General features: G+C 41.2%; 2 protein-coding genes across 3 annotated transcripts; both read left to right on the forward strand.

Annotated features, from left to right (window-relative positions):
* The first annotated feature begins 128 nt into the window (after positions 1 to 128).
* Positions 129 to 4,290, forward strand: LOC311022275 (CCR4-NOT transcription complex subunit 9-like). Its single transcript, XM_084023407.1, has 8 exons — positions 129 to 281; positions 779 to 964; positions 1,078 to 1,193; positions 1,308 to 1,417; positions 1,523 to 1,632; positions 1,827 to 1,925; positions 2,041 to 2,132; positions 3,099 to 4,290. Exons 1-8 carry the CDS (start codon positions 264 to 266, stop codon positions 3,265 to 3,267), a joined length of 900 nt encoding a protein of 299 aa, XP_083879533.1. The 5' UTR covers positions 129 to 263; the 3' UTR covers positions 3,268 to 4,290.
* Positions 4,291 to 5,421: 1,131 nt separating this feature from the next.
* plcd4b (phospholipase C, delta 4b) lies at positions 5,422 to 21,480 on the forward strand. Of its 2 annotated transcripts, none has more exons than XM_084023404.1 (16): positions 5,422 to 5,541; positions 12,145 to 12,242; positions 12,817 to 12,975; positions 13,092 to 13,320; positions 13,659 to 13,788; positions 14,137 to 14,368; positions 14,569 to 14,770; positions 15,071 to 15,215; positions 15,861 to 16,013; positions 17,382 to 17,552; positions 18,651 to 18,807; positions 18,960 to 19,076; positions 19,336 to 19,514; positions 19,715 to 19,847; positions 19,971 to 20,120; positions 20,279 to 21,480. In XM_084023404.1, exons 2-16 carry the CDS (start codon positions 12,224 to 12,226, stop codon positions 20,368 to 20,370), a joined length of 2,268 nt encoding a protein of 755 aa, XP_083879530.1. In that variant the 5' UTR covers positions 5,422 to 5,541; positions 12,145 to 12,223; the 3' UTR covers positions 20,371 to 21,480. The 2 variants fall into 2 exon arrangements, with proteins under 2 accessions (XP_083879530.1, XP_083879531.1); XM_084023405.1 differs by lacking the exon at positions 5,422 to 5,541 and adding an exon at positions 9,730 to 9,916.
* The last annotated feature ends 127 nt before the right edge of the window (positions 21,481 to 21,607 follow it).

The raw sequence follows: 21,607 nt of genomic DNA on the forward strand, positions 1-21,607 counted from the left end.
GGTACAGATAAATGAAAAATAACGCTTTGCTATACTGTTATCGTAAGCGAGTTATGTAGTTTATGGCGTTGATGTTCGCGCGCAACTACTCTTCCGTTTGACAAGACGCTTAACGCGAGCAGCTAGCTTGGGCTAGCTGCCCGTACAATGTATTAGTTACGCCAAGTTTGTGTAATTGCAGCCACATTAGTGTACCACTACGCCACACTTGAGCGGATACAGTAGTTTTAAGAAGACTTTGGGACCACAAAGAGCCTCGGAGAATGCTGGCGACGGGAGCAGTGAGTATCTAATACAAGAGTTACTTTACGGGTTCAACCGCGTTGGGATACCCCTTGTTCGTTTTACTTTGATTTGCTTTGCATGTTAAAACCATCTTACTCAACGCTGTCTGGCAGTTTTTATAACCGTTATATATGTTGAGAATCATGCTCCAAATCGTACATATAATCTTTACACTGACTGAAATATTGAATTCCAATTTGGCGAATTGTATTGTAGATGTTTTCTGCATCAACGTATTCACATTTCCACAAATTCTGCCGGACATATTTGTTACATTTCTAAACTGAAAATAAACATTTGTGACTGTGAACATTGTTTGGCTGCACAGTTTGCAATGGTTGGGCCTCTGACTAAGTACAAACTTCATATTTTGACTGTGGCATAACTTGCTGCACGCATAATAATAATAATAATAATAATAATAATAATAATAAGGTTTAATTGGATTGTGATGATAGAGGCATGTGTTGAGTCTCCTCTCTTCCTTTTACAGGCTGTAACTAACGTCACAGCCCTGGCCCAGGTAGACCGAGAGAAGATCTACCAATGGATCAATGAGCTGTCCAGTCCAGAGACCAGAGAAAATGCCTTGCTGGAGCTCAGCAAGAAACGCGAGTCTGTCCCAGACCTGGCACCAATGCTCTGGCACTCATGTGGCACTATTGCTGCCCTGTTGCAGGTATGACCCACGTCCCATCCCTAGCTGTAGCACATGAATATCTGCTGTTGAGTGACCTTAAACATAAGTTTTGACTTAATTTCTTTCCCCGCTTATTTCTTTCTCTTTAATAGGAAATAGTGAACATTTATCCATCTATAAACCCGCCTACACTTACGGCTCACCAGTCTAACAGAGTCTGCAATGCCCTGGCGCTACTTCAGTGTGTTGCCTCACACCCAGAGACACGGTGAGGGAATACAAAAACTGTTTTTATTAACTGTGTAATGCATTTTTTTTATTTATCCGTCTATAAGTCTGGACACATTGATTAAAACGCCTTTACCTCTTTGTTCATCACCAGGTCAGCCTTTCTTGCTGCTCATATACCTCTATTCCTATACCCCTTTCTGCACACTGTGAGCAAAACACGTCCGTTTGAGTACTTGCGACTGACCAGCCTCGGAGTCATAGGTAAACGTTTCTCCCGCTTACAGCTTTTATACCATGAATAATGTTTTTTTCCCCAGAAATTAGTGCCTTCAATATCCTCGTCAAGCTTTCTTTCTGTTTACGCAGGTGCCTTGGTCAAAACGGATGAACAAGAAGTGATTAACTTCCTCCTCACCACTGAAATCATCCCGCTGTGTCTCCGCATCATGGAATCAGGCAGTGAGCTCTCCAAAACGGTACTTGACTGTTCCAGCTGCTTTTCATACAGTCCTCTAACTGACATATACCACAACGTTCATTAAGAATTAGAAGTCTTCTTCTTGTACTCTTTTAACTCTGTTATAGAAAGAAGAAATCATATATTAACTGACCGTTGTGGTTGTAATGTCAGCTAACGTCTCCACATTCTTCACTTCCTTTTGTTTGGCAGGTTGCTACTTTCATCCTGCAGAAGATCTTGTTGGATGACACAGGGCTGGCCTATATATGTCAGACTTATGAACGTTTCTCCCATGTGGCCATGATCCTTGTAAGTTTTTCCTTGAGAAACCTCTGAATTTGGTTGAATTTACCCTCCGAGGCTCTCTGCACACTAACACTTGACTGAAAGAGTCCTAAGATCACGTTGATGTGTTTCTTTGCAGGGCAAAATGGTGCTGCAGCTCTCTAAAGAACCATCAGCTCGCCTGTTGAAGCACGTTGTTCGCTGTTACCTTCGCCTCTCAGACAATCTCAGGTAAGGCAGTGTTGTACAGCTGATGATCTTGATTGAGTGGGGATTTGTGTAAGATGGGTTCCAGTCTCTCGCGATACTCACAATAATAGATATTCACTACGTGGACAAAAACTTGTGCGAAAACATGTTATCTTGATATCTATCTATAGAAAATTGTAAGAAAAAAAACTCTTTTGTGTATTTTCTTTGCCAAATGAATTACACTCAATATATAAATAGGGAGGTGAGAGACTGTAACATTACTGTGTATATATAGTATGATTTATGAGATGTGTACACAATATTATTATGTGTTTTATTATTATAAATCACAAAACCTCTATAGTCCCTCATGACTCCTCAGTACTTGTCACTAGGAGGAGCCATAACACAGTGTGGTGTGGTGACTGTCTGTTAAATGGCCAGCCTGTGGTCAGAACTTAATGGTTCCACATTAATTTACACTAGCTGTTTATTAGATAATGCTCTGAAAATGTATTTTCCCAATGAAATTATGAATATTAGGCGGTTACAGCATTACAGATGCTAAGATCACCGTTCCGTTCTCCTTTTTTAAATCATTATAAAACATTTTATTTTGTGTTTTAATCCTTCCCTCAGGTATTATACATATATGAAAATATAGTTATGAATATTATTTTCTATTTCTGCTGATGTAGCCCCTGAAATGCTACACAATGGTCCCTTTTAAAGTTAACCAATATTTAGTTTATCAACCAGATAGGTAAGATATAGCCCATTATAGCCCCTTTAAGTAAGATATACTGTATGTGTGATGATCCATATCAGTAAAGCATATTGCATTTGATTGTAAGCTTGGTCTATGATAATAAGCAGGAGAACCTCCATAAATAGCAGCCTGTGATATACAGTTAGTAGGGAAGTACAAGCTTTTTTCTTTCTTTTTTTAGCAAGATGTTTACGGAAAAGTATATTGGTTTGTGACACGTGGTATTGTGTCCTCAGAGCCAGAGAAGCCCTGCGTCAGTGTCTGCCAGACCAGCTGAAAGACAGCACCTTTGCCCAGGTGCTGAAGGACGACACCACTACGAAACGCTGGCTGGCACAGCTGGTCAAGAACCTGCAGGAGGGTCAAGTCACCGACGCCAGAGGCATCCCTCTGGCTCCCCAGTGATGAGGACAGAATGTGTCTTTACAGCTGACACAGAAGGACTCTTGCATCACTGTCTAGATTTTGTATTTTGTGAAGGACATAATAAAGAAAGATTTGCGTTTGGATAGGTAATTTACACCAGTTTTTTTTTTTTTTTTTTTTTTCTGACAGTATTTCACACAAGGTCACTTCTTGTTGTATTTTTTAAGAGCCGGATTGTTCGTAGATTCTGATATTTGAGAAGCATTTAAACCCAATAGTGACATATTGGCTGGTATTTGATTATGATGTCAATGTTTTTGGTAAGATCCAAAATGAAAGTGTCAGAGTAGGATATTTTACAGGTGAACAAAAGAGGAATAACTAAGTGACAACTGTGTGACATTAAACTTTTAAAATTAATTATTAAAATTAAGGAAAATATGGCAAAATTGAAGTTAATTGAAATGCAGCCTGTAAAACATTTACTGCTGCAGTTACCCACACTCCAATGTCTATCTGGATGGCTGTCAGCATATCAAAATTGATATATCAATGATAAGCTAGTATTGGTTGTCAATATCAGCTCTTCCAAAATATTGTTCAGCTCGTCTTTTCTTGTTGGTCACTGTAACTTTCTGTAACATTCCACTTCAAAGTAAGAACTGTTCTTTTTTTGGCTTCTTGCATTTCAAATAAGATTTTTTTAATCTTCTACATGACCGTGTCTCTTTCTTTTTCTTTTCTTTCTTTCTTTTTTTCTAAGGAGAAAAAGAGGGGCATTCTATATGGATGCCCAGTTATCCTAAATTACTTCTGAGTGAGATCTCAGAAGCCAGTCTTGTTCACGATATTTCATAATTAACTGTTTTCTGCCGATCTTATGCACTGGAAAGACGGTGACATTGATTTTGAAGGTTGTGTTGCTGTTTAATTAGCTGATCATTGATTGTCATTTGTAAAAACTGAGTTTTGGCTTTAAAAAAATGCAGCAGCTCAGATTAGCACTGTTTTGATGTGTCATCACTAGCGATGCTATGCAAATAAAGAAAAGCTTCTTTTTTCCAAGAGCAAACTTTTTTTTTGTGATACACTTTTAAAGTAATTTTAAAGTTAGGTTCCTTCTCTGTCAAACGGATGAGAAAGCGGCTCACCTGCTCACTGAGTGCTCACTCCAGCGGCCCCACAGACACCGACGAGCCTTAATTTCCCTTTCACCGGTACATTAACAGATTGACGCCCCCATAGGTTCCATTATCCTCACAACAACACAAATGGAGCCTTCCATTTGTGAGCAAATCTAATCCCCGACGGAGACGTTTTGAAGTATCCGTTGTGTGTTTTTGTGCGTTTACCCTTTATGAGGAAAGAGCTGCAGTCGCTGAAGTAATTTCTCTCAAATGGAAAAGTACATTAGTTTGACAGTTTGAGAATGGGAAGTGTGATGTTTCCCATTTTTATGTTGCTGTTTGTGATTCAGATGCATTTTTCACGTGCACATTGGACAGTGAAGGAATACAATTCAAAGTAGGCTTTAAAGGTCATCCAATCAAGGCTCCGCTCTGCAGTATGTGGCATACTGCCAAAGTCTACAGTATAGCCCTTTATCAGTCTTCACTCAATATCATAACAATCTTCTCATAGCTAGATTTCAGGATATCAAGAGGGTGTTTTTTTCATGCACAATATGTATTTCTCATTGTTTTATGATTTGGCTTCCTTCCCAAACACAGACGAGGTTTTCCCACAATTGTTCTGCCCGTTATCAGTGCTGATACGGAAACACGAGTCACTCTGCAGAGCTTTAACTATCACCCAGAGGATGAGGCAGAAAGACGGACCGAGCGAGCGTAGCCTCACCAGGGAGGGAGTGACCCTCACCAGATGCAGTGAGGGGTCTGCGGATGGCGGAGTGAGGGAGTGGCAGGAAAGGAAGGAAAGGCTGGGGGGGGGGGAGGTGCAGAGGAGGATGAGGAGGAGGGGTAGCAGAGCGTACCAGCGTGAGGCAGCAGTGACTAGGGATTCATGTTTCTCAGATCCAGAGGGGGAGGAGACTGAGCCAGCCTTCCCTTCAGTCACTCCCAGTCTTTTAAGGCCCTGAGCTCAGCTAACAGTCCCTGGACTCCTCTCGGGTCTGGATCTCAGCGTACAGGACCAGTGTGACGTACACACCTCCCTGAACCCTCTCTCAGGCCGGCCATTCAGGGTCCTACCCCTCAGTATCTGAGGCCCTCCCCGGGAGAGCTGTCCCTGAGAAGTACCCACCTCTGAAGGTCTGACTCACAACATCCCTGCTGAGATCTGGACTTTTTTGGGGTAAGTCTCACTCTTTTTTACCCTCTATCAAGGAAAAATGCTAATTGTAATTTGACATTCTTTAGCTGCTGTTGCTTTCAGGCTTTGCTGAAGTGATGCTGTCTCATATTTCTGCCTCTGGTTCTAATTTACCATGCATAAACCTCCCTCCCCGCGGCAGTTTGGAGTTTATTTTTTAATGGATGCTGCCTGTTCACTTCTTTACATCATTGTGTACAGTCATGAGTAAATATCAGGACATCCCACTGTACAGGCGAGATTGAACATTCCTATGGGGGATAAAACACATTTAAACTTCATATGCAAACTAGAAGCACACAAGGTAAATGCTGTTGTTCTGAATGAGTTGTTTATTCCCAATTTAGCCATTAGTCATGTGTGCTCGTGTGTGTGTGTGTGTGTGTGTGTGTGTGTGTGTGTGTGTGTGTGTGTGGTCAGCGAACTCCCTGAAGAAGTGGCCTTGTGTGACTCATCTGGCTGGGGGAGTGAAAACTCATGTCCCTAAAAATAAAACAACATTATGTGACCTAATTGCAGTTTTGAAGTCTGCACGCTAAGCATGCAGGAGGGTGTGTTTCTGTTTCAAAAGAAGAACAGCATCTGAATAACTTTGATGGGAAATTAAAAAACAAAAATGTGTTTGACGTGGCTCTGCGGTGAAAGCACAACAGTTTATGGAGCTGTGGAAAATAAGCCTCACTTTCATGGTCAGTCTTTTATTTTTTTCAGTAGTGAGTGTGATATTAAATCGTGTGTAGCTGTGAATGCACGGTTGCATCATAGTCATACTGTGGCGAGAACTTTTGTGTAATTTTCTTGCCGGGGGGGAGATGTGAAACACATAGAACCCAAGACCAGATCTTGTTGTTTCAGGAGACAATGAAAGGAAAGGATATCTGTCAGACAGGAACGTAGATATAGAGACTTTAGAAAACGTTCCCTTTCAGGAAGCGTTTGATCACCATTTATCAGTGAACAACAGAGATTGCGGGAGTTTAATCTGTTTTCACTGATAATTTTTTCTCATTCTGTTTGAGTCTGTTTTGTAATGAATGTGTCATTTATGATTTTTGGACTGAAGTGAAAAATGTACCTGTTTCATAAAGTTTTAGTTTAGTCTAAAAATCTAAAAACACTTCCTGAAGCATGACTGTAATGCATTAACTTATAAACTTATAATAAGTTATGTTTTCATATCACTTTATGTTTTATAAGAATAATCACAACTTATTAGAAAACACTTAATACTTGTAAGGTAGAGTACCATAATACTTCAAAACAGCTGGTCACTCACTGATTTTTTACAAGGATAATAGTGTATTATAATAGCTGTAGTTGTAATATATAATTATCTTGCATAATCACTGTTATAATAACAGCATTATAATGTGATTATAAGATACTCTAATTGTTCATTGTTAGCTTTAAGTAAAATCATTAATTAGTTAACGAGTCATAACAGAAATTCAATATTCCCCCAAAAAAGACTCAGTTGACTCAAAATACCTGAAACAGTTTCTGCTTTACCTGTAGTTGTCTACGGGTCACAGTAGTAGTGAATATACCTCGGTATTTAGTGTCGAGAATCTACTACATCCTTGCAGCTTGTGTCAGTATCCTCTCTTCTTCATTGTTCTGTTAAGGGAACTGTGTTTTTGTTTGCCCCAGTTTCATGACCCCCAGAGGTCGGGTTCAGCAGACCTGGAGATGGTAGACTCAGTGTTTTGCTCTGGGACATTGCACTGCACTGCACAGCAGAGCAATCACTTGCCAACGAAGGGGTTTGAGCCCAGATCTTCCAGTTAAAAATAACAGTGTCAGATTTCCTTCACTATCCTGCTGCCCAACTGATCAGCAGGGAAGGCCGGTGTGGGCAAAGTAAACTAATCCTGTCTTAACAAGGATGTAGGTCGTATATGCATCAGTTGAATGAACGCAGAGACATTTTTACATAAATATTTTTTTCTTTGGGAACAGTGAAAAGCATCTGGAACCACTACGAAACGCTGGCTGGCACAGCTGGTCAAGAACCTGCAGGAGGGTCAAGTCACCGACGCCAGAGGCATCCCACTGGCTCCCCAGTGATGAGGACAGAATGTGTCTTTACAGCTGACACAGAAGGACTCTTGCATCACTGTCTAGATTTTGTATTTTGTGAAGGACATAATAAAGAAAGATTTGCGTTTGGATAGGTAATTTACACCAGGTTTTTTTTTTTTTTTTTTTCTGACAGTATTTCACACAAGGTCACTTCTTGTTGTATTTTTTAAGAGCCGGATTGTTCGTAGATACTGATATTTGAGAAGCATTTAAACCCAATAGTGACATATTGGCTGGTATTTGATTATGATGTCAATGTTTTTGGTAAGATCCAAAATGAAAGTGTCAGAGTAGGATATTTTACAGGTGAACAAAAGAGGAATAACTAAGTGACAACTGTGTGACATTAAACTTTTAAAATTAATTATTAAAATTAAGGAAAATATGGCAAAATTGAAGTTAATTGAAATGCAGCCTGTAAAACATTTACTGCTGCAGTTACCCACACTCCAATGTCTATCTGGATGGCTGTCAGCATATCAATATTGATATATCAATGATAAGCTAGTATTGGTTGTCAATATCAGCTCTTCCAAAATATTGTTCAGCTCGTCTTTTCTTGTTGGTCACTGTAACTTTCTGTAACATTCCACTTCAAAGTAAGAACTGTTCTTTTTTTGGCTTCTTGCATTTCAAATAAGATTTTTTTAATCTTCTACATGACCGTGTCTCTTTATTTTTCTTTTCTTTCTTTTTTTTTTTCTAAGGAGAAAAAGAGGGGCATTCTATATGGATGCCCAGTTATCCTAAATTACTTCCGAGTGAAATCTCAGAAGCCAGTCTTGTTCACGATATTTCATAATTAACTGTTTTCTGCCGATCTTATGCACTGGAAAGACGGTGACATTGATTTTGAAGGTTGTGTTGCTGTTTAATTAGCTGATCATTGATTGTCATTTGTAAAAACTGAGTTTTGGCTTTAAAAAAATGCAGCAGCTCAGATTAGCACTGTTTTGATGTGTCATCACTAGCGATGCTATGCAAATAAAGAAAAGCTTCTTTTTTCCAAGAGCAAACTTTTTTTTTGTGATACACTTTTAAAGTAATTTTAAAGTTAGGTTCCTTCTCTGTCAAACGGATGAGAAAGCGGCTCACCTGCTCACTGAGTGCTCACTCCAGCGGCCCCACAGACACCGACGAGCCTTAATTTCCCTTTCACCGGTACATTAACAGATTGACGCCCCCATAGGTTCCATTATCCTCACAACAACACAAATGGAGCCTTCCATTTGTGAGCAAATCTAATCCCCGACGGAGACGCTTTGAAGTATCCGTTGTGTGTTTTTGTGCGTTTACCCTTTATGAGGAAAGAGCTGCAGTCGCTGAAGTAATTTCTCTCAAATGGAAAAGTACATTAGTTTGACAGTTTGAGAATGGGAAGTGTGATGTTTCCCATTTTTATGTTGCTGTTTGTGATTCAGATGCATTTTTCACGTGCACATTGGACAGTGAAGGAATACAATTCAAAGTAGGCTTTGTAATAAAATCTGCATCTTAAAGGTCATCCAATCAAGGCTCCGCTCTGCAGTATGTGGCATACTGCCAAAGTCTACAGTATAGCCCTTTATCAGTCTTCACTCAATATCATTACAATCTTCTCATAGCTAGATTTCAGGATATCAAGAGGGTGTTTTTTTCATGCACAATATGTATTTCTCATTGTTTTATGATTTGGCTTCCTTCCCAAACACAGACGAGGTTTTCCCACAATTGTTCTGCCCGTTATCAGTGCTGATACGGAAACACGAGTCACTCTGCAGAGCTTTAACTATCACCCAGAGGATGAGGCAGAAAGACGACCGAGCGAGCGTAGCCTCACCAGGGAGGGAGTGACCCTCACCAGATGCAGTGAGGGGTCTGCGGATGGCGGAGTGAGGGAGTGGCAGGAAAGGAAGGAAAGGCTGGGGGGGGGGGGAGGTGCAGAGGAGGATGAGGAGGAGGGGGAGCAGAGCGTACCAGCGTGAGGCAGCAGTGACTAGGGATTCATGTTTCTCAGATCCAGAGGGGGAGGAGACTGAGCCAGCCTTCCCTTCAGTCACTCCCAGTCTTTTAAGGCCCTGAGCTCAGCTAACAGTCCCTGGACTCTTCTCGGGTCTGGATCTCAGCGTACAGGACCAGTGTGACGTACACACCTCCCTGAACCCTCTCTCAGGCCGGCCATTCAGGGTCCTACCCCTCAGTATCTGAGGCCCTCCCCGGGAGAGCTGTCCCTGAGAAGTACCCACCTCTGAAGGTCTGACTCACAACATCCCTGCTGAGATCTGGACTTTTTTGGGTAAGTCCCACTCTTTTTTAACCCTCTATCAAGGAAAAATGCTAATTGTAATTTGACATTCTTTAGCTGCTGTTGCTTTCAGGCTTTGCTGAAGTGATGCTGTCTCATATTTCTGCCTCTGGTTCTAATTTACCATGCATAAACCTCCCTCCCCGCGGCAGTTTGGAGTTTATTTTTTAATGGATGCTGCCTGTTCACTTCTTTACATCATTGTGTACAGTCATGAGTAAATATCAGGACATCCCACTGTACAGGCGAGATTGAACATTCCTATGGGGGATAAAACACATTTAAACTTCATATGCAAACTAGAAGCACACAAGGTAAATGCTGTTGTTCTGAATGAGTTGTTTATTCCCAATTTAGCCATTAGTCATGTGTGCTCGTGTGTGTGTGTGTGTGTGTGTGTGTGTGTGTGTGTGTGTGTGTGTGTGTGTGCTTGTGTGTGTGTGTGTGTGTGTGTGTGTGTGTGGTCAGTGAACTCCCTGAAGAAGTGGCCTTGTGTGACTCATCTGGCTGGGGGAGTGAAAACTCATGTCCCTAAAAATAAAACAACATTATGTGACCTAATTGCAGTTTTGAAGTCTGCACGCTAAGCATGCAGGAGGGTGTGTTTCTGTTTCAAAAGAAGAACAGCATCTGAATAACTTTGATGGGAAATTAAAAAACAAAAATGTGTTTGACGTGGCTCTGCGGTGAAAGCACAACAGTTTATGGAGCTGTGGAAAATAAGCCTCACTTTCATGGTCAGTCTTTTATTTTTTTCAGTAGTGAGTGTGATATTAAATTGTGTGTAGCTGTGAATGCACGGTTGCATCATAGTCATACTGTGGCGAGAACTTTTGTGTAATTTTCTTGCCGGGGGGGAGATGTGGAACACATAGAACCCAAGACCAGATCTTGTTGTTTCAGGAGACAATGAAAGGAAAGGATATCTGTCAGACAGGAACGTAGATATAGAGACTTTAGAAAACGTTCCCTTTCAGGAAGCGTTTGATCACCATTTATCAGTGAACAACAGAGATTGCGGGAGTTTATCTGTTTTCACTGATAATTTTTTCTCATTCTGTTTGAGTCTGTTTTGTAATGAGACACATTTATGATTTTTGGACTGAAGTGAAAAATGTACTCGACCTGTTTCATAAAGTTTTAGTTTAGTCTAAAAATCTAAAAACACTTCCTGTAATGCATTAACTTATAAACTTATAATTAGTTATGTTTTCATATCACTTTATGTTTTATAAGAATAATCACAACTTATTAGAAAACACTTAATACTTGTAAGGTAGAGTATCATAATACTTCACAACAGCTGGTCACTCACTGATATATTTTACAAGGATCAAAGTCTATTATAATTGCTATAGTTGTAATATATAATTATCTTGCACAATGCATTATAATCACTGTTATAATAACAGCATTATAATGTGATTATAAGATACTCTAATAAGTCATTAATTAATTAACGGTCATAACAGAAATTCAATATTCCCCCAAAAAAGAGTGAGTTGACTCAAAATACCTGAAACAGTTTTTGCTTTACCTGTAGTTGTCTACAACTACTATGAGTCAGTAACAATCCAGAATTTTGAAATCAGACCTATTTTACTACAATCGCATGTGGTTATATCAAAACATCAGTCGAGATTTCTGCTATTGATTTTGTTCTGATGAGGCTGAGGCGAGCGCAGACTGCTGAGTGTGTATTTCTCTTAGTCAGCATGCAGACTGCAGGAGTTGCCATGCACAAGCCTTCCAGTCAGCTGCATGCACACATTGAATGATTAAAGAGTGATGTATACGCTGAATATACCTCGGTATTTAGTGTGGAGAATCTACTACATCCTTGCAGCTTGTGTCAGTATCCTCTCTTCTTCATTGTTCTGTTAAGGGAACTGTGTTTTTGTTTGCCCCAGTTTCATGACCCCCAGAGGTCGGGTTCAGCAGACCTGGAGATGGTAGACTCAGTGTTTTGCTCCGGGACGTTGCACTGCACTGCACAGCAGAGCAATCACTTGCCAACGAAGGGGTTTGAGCCCAGATCTTGCAGTTAAAAATAACAGTGTCAGATTTCCTTCACTATCCTGCTGCCCAACTGATCAGCAGGGAAGGCCAGTGTGGGCAAAGTAAACTAATCCTGTCTTAACAAGGATGTAGGTCGTTTATGCATCAGTTGAATGAACGCAGAGACATTTTTACATAAATATTTTTTTCTTTGGAAACAGGGAAAAGCATCTGGAACAATTCGTCCACATCTGCTTCATTTTAGCAACACGTTTCCATTGGCATGATTTAGGAATAGCGATGGATCCTGAAGGTTCACGTGAGTAAATGTTATTCACGACTGAGGAGAGAGAAATTGTGTTTCAAGGTTTATGGTCTTATAAGTTGAGCTCAGTGATAAAGTGTTAAATTCAAAATTAAGAGCATATCTTTTGGCATCATCGTGGGGACGACTGGGTCGGCGGTTTGCAGCTAACAGTGCTAACAGCACAAGTGGAACTAACAGACAGCAACAGTGCTGACGAGCTAACAGTGTTTACCTGAGGGGCAACCAGAGGGCGGGTGGTAACCGGTGGTAACCGGTGGTAACTGGTGGTAACTGGTGGCAATTAGCTTCCCAGTGGGATACTCTAATGTCCAGCAAAAGGTACCAAAACACAGAGAAGATCAGATTAAACTTAGGTAGACTATATCTTATATTTCCCTCAACTACATCTTTATATAGAACATTGTTGATTGATGCTAAATGAATGCTCTGAATATCATATAGAGAACCTATTTGTCTTTACTGAATCCGTATATAACAGAATAACTGTAATTCGTTAAATGATCATGACTTTTTATATCCCATACATGCTTACATCACATACATGTACTAACCCGACTCCATGCAGGCGTCCAAGATGACCCAGATGTCAAGGTGATGATGGCAGGGTCGACTCTGAGGAAAGTCAAATCCCGATCCTGGAAGAAACAGCGGCACTTCCGCCTCCTGGAGGACGGCATGACGATCTGGTACAAGTCCCGATGGGCGGGGAGAGGCCACTCCACTTGTGAGTATCCAAGCGTGGGTGCATGTCTGCGTGGGAACCATTTCTTGATAAGAGTAATAGCTATAAAAAATGAAGAAAGTACAAAGTGATTCAATTTATTGTCGATCGTGTCTCAGTCTCCATCACTGAGGTGGAGGCCGTGCGTGAGGGCCACCAGTCGGAGGTCCTGCTGAGCATCGCCGAGGAGTTCCCCGCCAACCTCTGCTTCACCTTGGTGTTTCACGGTCGCCAAGGCAACCTGGACCTTGTGGCTGAGTCACCAGAAGAAGCCAGGGCCTGGATCCAGGGAGTGTGCAAGCTGATTCACAAGACTCAAACTATGGACGAGAAGGAGAGGCTAGACCAGTATCCTTTTACTGTAGCGGATCACCGTGTCTGGGATTTAATAACAAGTAAATGCTTCGTTGGGTGTTAGCTGGTATCAAACACTGGCTCATCCCGTCTTCTCTGGACAAAGTAGTCTCATCCATTAGTGTTTTAAGCTGACTGGTAATGATAAAACATAAATGGAGATGACCATCACTTCCCATATAAAAATGACCAATATATGACCTTTGAAGAAGGGTTTTCCTAATAGAACTCTCCATCTGATTGTAAAGATTTTGAATGGGGAAAATGAGGTCTTTAGATTTGAGTTATTCCACCACACTTGCGAGCTGCCGTTTCCCTCAGCGTCTCCTCAGGTGGGTCTGGGACTGGTTTCAGAAAGCTGACAAAAACAAAGATGGGAAGATGACTTTCAAAGAGGTGCGCAAACTGCTGAAGATGATGAACGTGGACATGAATGAGGAACATGCTCTGCATCTCTTCACGGTGAGCTTTTGAACTTTTTTTTTAGATATTGTTGCATTTTTCGGCATCTGAGCATCCAAAGCTCTCCTTAAGCTCCTTTTTAATATGATGCTGCAGGGATTGAACCTGTGACTGTCTGGTCACAGCACACTCACTGAACATTTAGACCTCCTTCATGCTTTGTTGTCTGGTGTTGCTATTTTGGTTAAACGAGGTTGTAGAACAGATTAGTTATGCTAAACTCAAGACTTCCCACCCTATTTTTCCGAACCCAGACACCATGGAAGAAAACCAATAAATGTTTGTAACGTGTCTTTTAAACATTGCAACAAATACATAATTAATCCTCTTCCCTTTTCTTCCCCTCAGATGGCCGACAAGTGTGAGAGCGGCTCTTTGGAAATCGAGCAGTTTGTCCACTTTTATAAGATGCTGACTCAGCGGGATGAAGTGTGGAAAGTGTTCCAGGACTACTCCGGAGACGGAGAGAAGCTATTGTTGGAGGAGCTGGAGAACTTCCTGAGCATAGAGCAGCAGGAGGGAGGGCAGAGTTCCCAGCATGCCCAGGAGCTGATTGACCGCTACGAACCATCTGAATCAGGTAAAGAACCGAGGAGAGGACACAATGGCCTACATAAACAGCGCTGTTGGGATGACAAATTTTTGTAGGCCAATCCTGGAAGTTAGAACTGAAGCCTTTTCTTTGGAGTCGTGGCAGTTCTGTACGTTTTTGGAAGCTCATACAAACCTGGATTGTGCTCTTGTGCTCCAACACTCATCTGTTTCGTATCTTCTGTGCAGCCAAGAAGCTAGGCGCTATGTCCTTGGATGGCTTTCAGGTCTACCTGTGCTCACGGGAGGGCTCCATATTTAAACCGGAGCATCGAGATCTTCACCAGGACATGAGCCAGCCGCTTAGCCACTACTTCATCTCCTCCTCGCACAACACCTACCTCCTGGAGGACCAGCTGCGAGGACAGAGCAGCGTGGAGGCATACATCCAGTGAGGAAGGCTGCACACACACCCTCACCAGAACACGGTTTAGAATTAGTACTTAGTCTTAATTTAACCTGAGATTACACAGGGAAGCATACAGAAGTGAATTTAATGTGCTGGTCAGACTGACTTGATAGGGAGTTAACTTTAACCAAAAGCTGAGTCACAATCGTGGTTTCGTATTTTATTGTAAGAGTTTGCACATGTCCTTATTTAGACATTTTAACTGTGTGTGTGTGTGTGTGTGTGTGTGTGTGTGTGTGTGTGTGTGTGTGTGTGTGTGTGTGTGTGTGTGTGTGTGTGCAGGGCCATGAAAAGAGGCTGCCGTTGTGTGGAGGTGGACTGCTGGGACGGCAGCGACGGGGAACCCGTCGTGTATCATGGTCACACTTTGACTTCCAAGATTCTTTTCCGAGACATCGTCTCAACGCTGAAGGAATACGCCTTCAAGGTGAGCAGCACTCAGCACTGCTTGCTTCTTGGCTGGGTCACTGCAATTCCACAGAAAACACATTTCACCATTGATGTAGTTATATATAACGGTTTTGGAATGTATATATAATATAATAGATAGGAACAGAAGAAATAGTCCCTGTAAAAAACTGTTGATAGTGTATTCTGTGGATTATCCAGTATAAATGTAGCTAAACTATGTTGCTGTGCACCACAAATAAAAGTCAAATAAAATGAGGTATCTCCTTGGCTACACATCACTCAAAAGTAATTGAAAGAAATGTGTTTTCTCCAGCCATTGAGAGCGGTTATAAATCCCACTAACGGGCCGTCTGTGTGCCCAGAAAAGTAGTTGGTAGCCCTCCCTGCCTCTGGAATCACATGTGCTCTGCTGACCGACCGACATGGAAAACAACCAGGAACTTCTCACACGTCTCCACTTTAAAAAAAAAAATCCCACTCAGATTTTCCTACGATGCGATGAAGAAACTGTTCTGGAAGATTGTGGAAACTTACGCTTTATGGGAACTCACTATGATACTTTTACCACCGAGTTTGCAGGAGCTGATAGAAAAACCACATAAATAAGATATAAAACAGTTAAAAGCCAATATTTTATTAGATATATGTTTCTGTTTGATAGGTATCGGACTTCCCCGTCATCCTGTCCCTTGAGAATCACTGTTCTGTGGAGCAGCAGACAGTCGTGGCCCAGCACCTTCATCAAATCTTGGGTGACACACTGGTGACCACCCTGCTGGACGGCCAGGTCCCTCAACAGCTTCCTTCTCCACAGGTGAGAATGTTTCTTCTTTGTTCGTCACATGTGCACTTCCTAGGGCAATGCATCCTGGGATACATTTTTTCTTTTTACATATCGTGAAACTTTTTACGACTCGCCACAGTCACGTTTATTATTTTGAGTCTCTCAAATCGTTTACATACTTAGTTACTTAGTTCATTTTGGTGATCCCTTAACTTTGAATATAGCGCCACCGTGAGTTCATAATTTGTCCAACACTTTGGTTTCGACCAAATACCTGCAAACAGTATGACATAAGTAAGTTTCGAGCTAGTGGCAAATGTAAGCATGCAATCACAATAAACTAAGATAAATATTGCACCTGCTAAATATCATGTGATTCTATTCATAAAAACCTTCGTTATACACTGTTGCCCATACAGTTGGAATATTTGGTTTTCAGACACAATCCTCTGTTTATTCCTATTTAAATGCATCAGTAATCACTTTGGTGCAATGAAACTCATGCATAACATTTGTTTGCCGCTGTAAAAGACAAGACATTTGCAAATTATTACAACTTTATTGGCGACCCTGTATATTATTTGAAATCCTTGTGACATTTCAACAGCAATGAATGAATCAAATGTCATCTGTGGCCGTGGCAGGACTGTAAAAATCCAAAAAGTCAGGTTGGAGAAAATAATTGGACGACCTGCCTGTCTGTCAATGCTTACTTCCTAAGCCACACATGGTCGTTAACCATGGCGGTCTTTATGTTTTATCTATAAATAGTGTGGCTTTTACATTCTGTTGGCATTATTTAAATTGTAAGCTTCACCTTAACAGCTACATGGTTCATGGTTATGTCAGATTTAGTCATGTATTAATGCCACGAACTGTGTCGACTAGGCCTTTGAAAGTGCTTTGAGTCCGTGATTAACTTTTAGGAATGAAATCTGGGGGGAAAGTTAAAGATCATTAACAATGCAGGGCGAATTTAAAGATTGATGGCTCGTGCGATCCGTCTTCCACTGATCCTGAAAGCGTAACCATAGTATAACTTCCCATCTCTTCTCCATTAGAGCACTTAGGCCAATCAATGCTAACTCGGAGTAATGGTAGACACATGCTGGGAGGAATTCCACTGAGGGATTTTGGCAATTAAATAGCGGTGCATCGCAGCGTTTAGTTAGGAGACAGCAAAGTAGCAGGAAGATGGAGCACCTTAGTGAGTAGTCTGGGTCCTGAAGACAACAAGTCCATCATCAGTTTGTCATGCTGCTCTTTCCCGAATGTCATCATGCATTCAGCACATTAAGGGATTTCTTCACGCAACCGGATCAAATTAAATTCTCACTTACAAATGAACAGAAAAACACTGCAAATGAAGAGGCGATGATCACATACAGTTCATTACAGGACCTGAGGGGCACATTTTTGCTGAAAGCCAAGAAGATTAGCTGTCCGGGAGAAGGCGCCGAGGAAACCCTGACGGACGAAGTGAGCGACGATGAAGAGATGACCAATGACGATGCTGAGAGCCTTTCTACAGAAGAACCCCCTGCTGAGGATTTGAACCACACGGGGAAGGTACATGAAGTACACACGTTTTCCTTTCGGATAGTGGAAGTGAACATGACGGGATTGAATTGAATAAGGCAACACTGAGGCGGGAGAAGGAGGGAGATAGTGAACAGAAGACAGATATGGGAGAAAGAAAACAGCATCCATTGTGCATCTCCTTAGAAAACTCCTCTGGCCTCTGTGAACATGAAAATATCTAACCCTGCATTTTATATTTAACCGAGCAAGTCAGCCAGGAACACATCATTAGGGTAATGCTGGCGCTGCCGTACAGCAGTGGCCAGTGAGAGATGAACATTTATGGATTTGATGATTTAATTAGAGGCAATGAGGGAGTCAGACAGAATAATTATATTACACAAGCTTTTATTGAGCAATATTAAAGGGGACATATCATTCTCATTTTCAGGTTCTATTTGGGTTCCTAGAACATGATTAAATGCTTTAATGTTCAAAAACACATTGTGTTTCTCATACTGTCTGTGTGAATATATATATATATATATATATATATATATATATATATATATATATATATATATATATATATATATACCTGCACTTGTTGCTGCTATAGTTTTGTGTTTTATGCCTTTATGATTATTTTATAGGTATAATATGACCTGTGTGTTCAATGAGTTGTTTAATATATGATGCTTCATGAGTAATTGTAAGCGTGATAACAGTTAAATCTGGCATAAGACATTTTCTTCAAAATGTTTGATGTTATTTTTTTTGCATGGTCCCTATTTAATTTAGACTAATAATCAGTCTGTTTAAAATTAGTACAAATAACTTAATCATAAATAATACAAGTTTATTTATGGATTCTTCTTTCTACAAATTCTATCTTTCTTACACACTATTGTATTTTGGTGAAATTACAAGATCATTTTTATTATCCAACTTTTTCACACTTTAAATCACAGTTTTAATTTAATTTTACCAATACAGAAACGATGATGGGTAATTATTATTGAATGGCTGACCTATAATTTACAGGGCTACTGTCGCACCATAAGGCCACTATTCATGACAGATATTATTCATGTTTAAAGTGATGGTTATATGATTACTGACTAATTTCGTTCTCCTCTTTTGCAGAAATCAAAGTCCAAACTGTCCAGGGAGCTTTCAGACTTGGTGGTTTACTGCAAGAGTGTGCACTTCCAAGGCTTTGAGCATGCTCGTTCACGCAGTAAATGTGATGAGATGTCCTCATTCTCGGAGTCCAAGACCAAGAGGCTCGCTAAGGACGCAGGTGAACCTGAGCATGAGGGAAAAAATTACTTTTAAAATTGGCTGGCATATTCCCCAGATAAAATAATATCTGTTTTATGACTTTTATGTTATATTATATTATGTATAATTGTCTCGGACAGTGGCATTATTCTCTTTGAACCCTCTCTTCAGGGACAGACTTTGTCCAGTACAACTCAAGGCAACTGAGCAGGATCTACCCCAGCGGTCTCAGGACCGACTCCTCCAACTACAACCCGCAGGACATGTGGAATGTGGGCTGCCAGATAGGTGAGGAGCAGGTCGCCCCCTGCTGGTTATACCAAACTTTGCCTGTAAGATCACTGACGTCTTTCCAATCTTAATACCACACAGTGTTCTGATGTCTGCTGCCATTCCAGTGCTCAAACCATGTGATTGCATTAAGTGCTTTCAGAACCAGAAATAGCTAGATAGAAATCTCAGAGTCGGGGAAATCATGTGACACACCCTTTAAAAAAACAGCTAATTACATTATATCCATTCTCCTCTTTTTTTCTTTCTTCAAAAGTGGCTCTGAACTTCCAGACGGCCGGTCTGGAAATGGATCTGAACGATGGGCTCTTCAGGCAGAACGGCTGCTGCGGCTACGTCCTCAAACCAGACTTCATGAGAGACGGCAACACTCAGTTCAGTCCGGAGAAACCCAACGAGCGACCAGGCTACAAACCACTCCGCTTATCCATACAGGTCCAAAACAGATACTTGGTTTCTGGTTGCAATGGGCAGCTACTACTGTCATTGTGTACACACGAGGCAGCAGATCAGAATGTCAGAAAACCGCTGAATAATAATAAATATTAATAAAAGAAAGAAGAGGGGAAGTTCTGAGCAAGTACAACACACTGGTGTCTGTATCTAATGATTAAATCTGTGTATGTGTTTACCAGGTGATCAGTGGGCAGCAGCTACCAAAGGTGAACCAGAAAGAGGGCTCTATTGTAGACCCCCTGGTCAGGGTGGAGATCTACGGGGTCCCACAGGATCAGGCCAGAGAAGAGACCAGTCACATTAACAACAATGGTGAGAACAATATGCACATAATAACTGCATTTCATCCACATAGATGGTTTTGATGACGAGGGCCAGGATGAAACTCACTCCCCTGTTGGTCCTATTCACTCCTCTACTGCCCTCTACCTGCAGGATTTAACCCAGTGTGGAATGAAACTTTAAATTTCGTCATCCACGCCCCTGAGCTGGCCCTGGTTCGCTTCGAGGTGGAGGACTACGACAAGGCGACCAGGAACGACTTCATGGGACAGTTCACGCTCCCGTTTACGTGCATCCAAGCAGGTGAGCAGAGAGGACGGGGAGCCAAGACTCACGGCAAAAGTTCCAGCTGGAGATCAATTCAATAATGTTGCATCAAATACCAGATGCAGAATAACTCAATACCACTCCGGTTGAAAGCTTTCTCCAATCCATATCCTTCAACATCTTTCCCTTTCCAGGATACCGTCACATTAATCTGCTCTCCAAGGATGGAACAGCAATCCCCCCCTCCTCCCTCTTTGTCAACATCAGCATCTCAGAGCTCACATGAAGAAGCCACATCTGGGGAGACGGAGCCAGAGGTGAACACGGGGAAGGATGAGAACAGCATCCACCAATACTTGTATCTGATATTGGACGTTTGCCAGGCATTTTGCTCCAACTTAAAGGTTTAAAGTGTAATATGTGGCCAGAGGTTACAGTGTAGACGTAACAGCATGTCAAAGTGGTCTATGTGTCGTGTTGCAGAGATGTATACTGAAATGAGCATGCTAACCAGCTAGCACCGGCCCATGCCCGTCTTGTAATACCACTCGTGCCTTGAGGGGCGATAGTGAGCCAAGCCAGCCTCCAGTCTGTCCTCAGTCCAACATTAGAGGACGAAAACAGACAAGCTTGTTGAAGGTAGAGGCCCGGTTGGTGGCACAGTAAACACAAAGATGGCTGAAACCTTTAACATCAACCAAACCTCCCGGTGCCGACAAGAAACTACGTCTGCCGGCAAAGAAAAGAGGTTATCTACAAAGATGCAAGACAACAAGAAACATTTGTTTGGCCAGTGGCTGCAGAAAATACACATTTTAAAAAATGATTTTAATTGAATTGGGAAAAAAAACATGATGGAGATGGTTTTGCTTTTTCGAGGTAATATATAACAAATGGATGAAGTGTTAACTTTATGTGACTTCGCCATATTTTGAAGGAGGGTGTGAGGATGCTGGAGATGCTGCCCCCTGTTTGTTTGGAGCAGGTGGCCATCAATTTACACATTGCACCCTTAAAATAGCATTGTATTGAATCTCTGTAATAGAGGACTCTATTCAAATAGATCAGTTAAAGGGAATCATTACCAAATAGGATCGATGCATCGCCTTCACCAAGAACAATCACAGTATAAGAACCAGGGTGAAAAGATGAACATGTTTTAAGAAAAATATGTCTGTATTTATTTACATTTATTGCTGTTCTTATGTCACATTTCTCTACTTAACTTTTTATGTAAATATTGCCCACAAATTTTTTAGCTTTGTCTGAAGGATTGACTGCATGTCTAGAATGTCTAAATATCCCCCCTTGCCTTAACAAGTACTGTGTATGAAATAACAAATACCAATATTATAGACCTACTATTATAAAGTACTGCATCATGTTGGTAAATCTATGATTAAGTGCCTGCTTGAGTTATTTCTATTTAATAATGTACACATTCCACAAAGTTATGTTGATTATAATGTAAATGTATGTGTATGTAGGCCTCTAGATACATGCAATACATTTTCTTTCTCATT

This window comes from Eutrigla gurnardus (assembly GCF_963514095.1).
Source record: "Eutrigla gurnardus genome assembly, chromosome: 12".
Classification (NCBI taxonomy): Eukaryota; Metazoa; Chordata; class Actinopteri; order Perciformes; family Triglidae; genus Eutrigla; species Eutrigla gurnardus.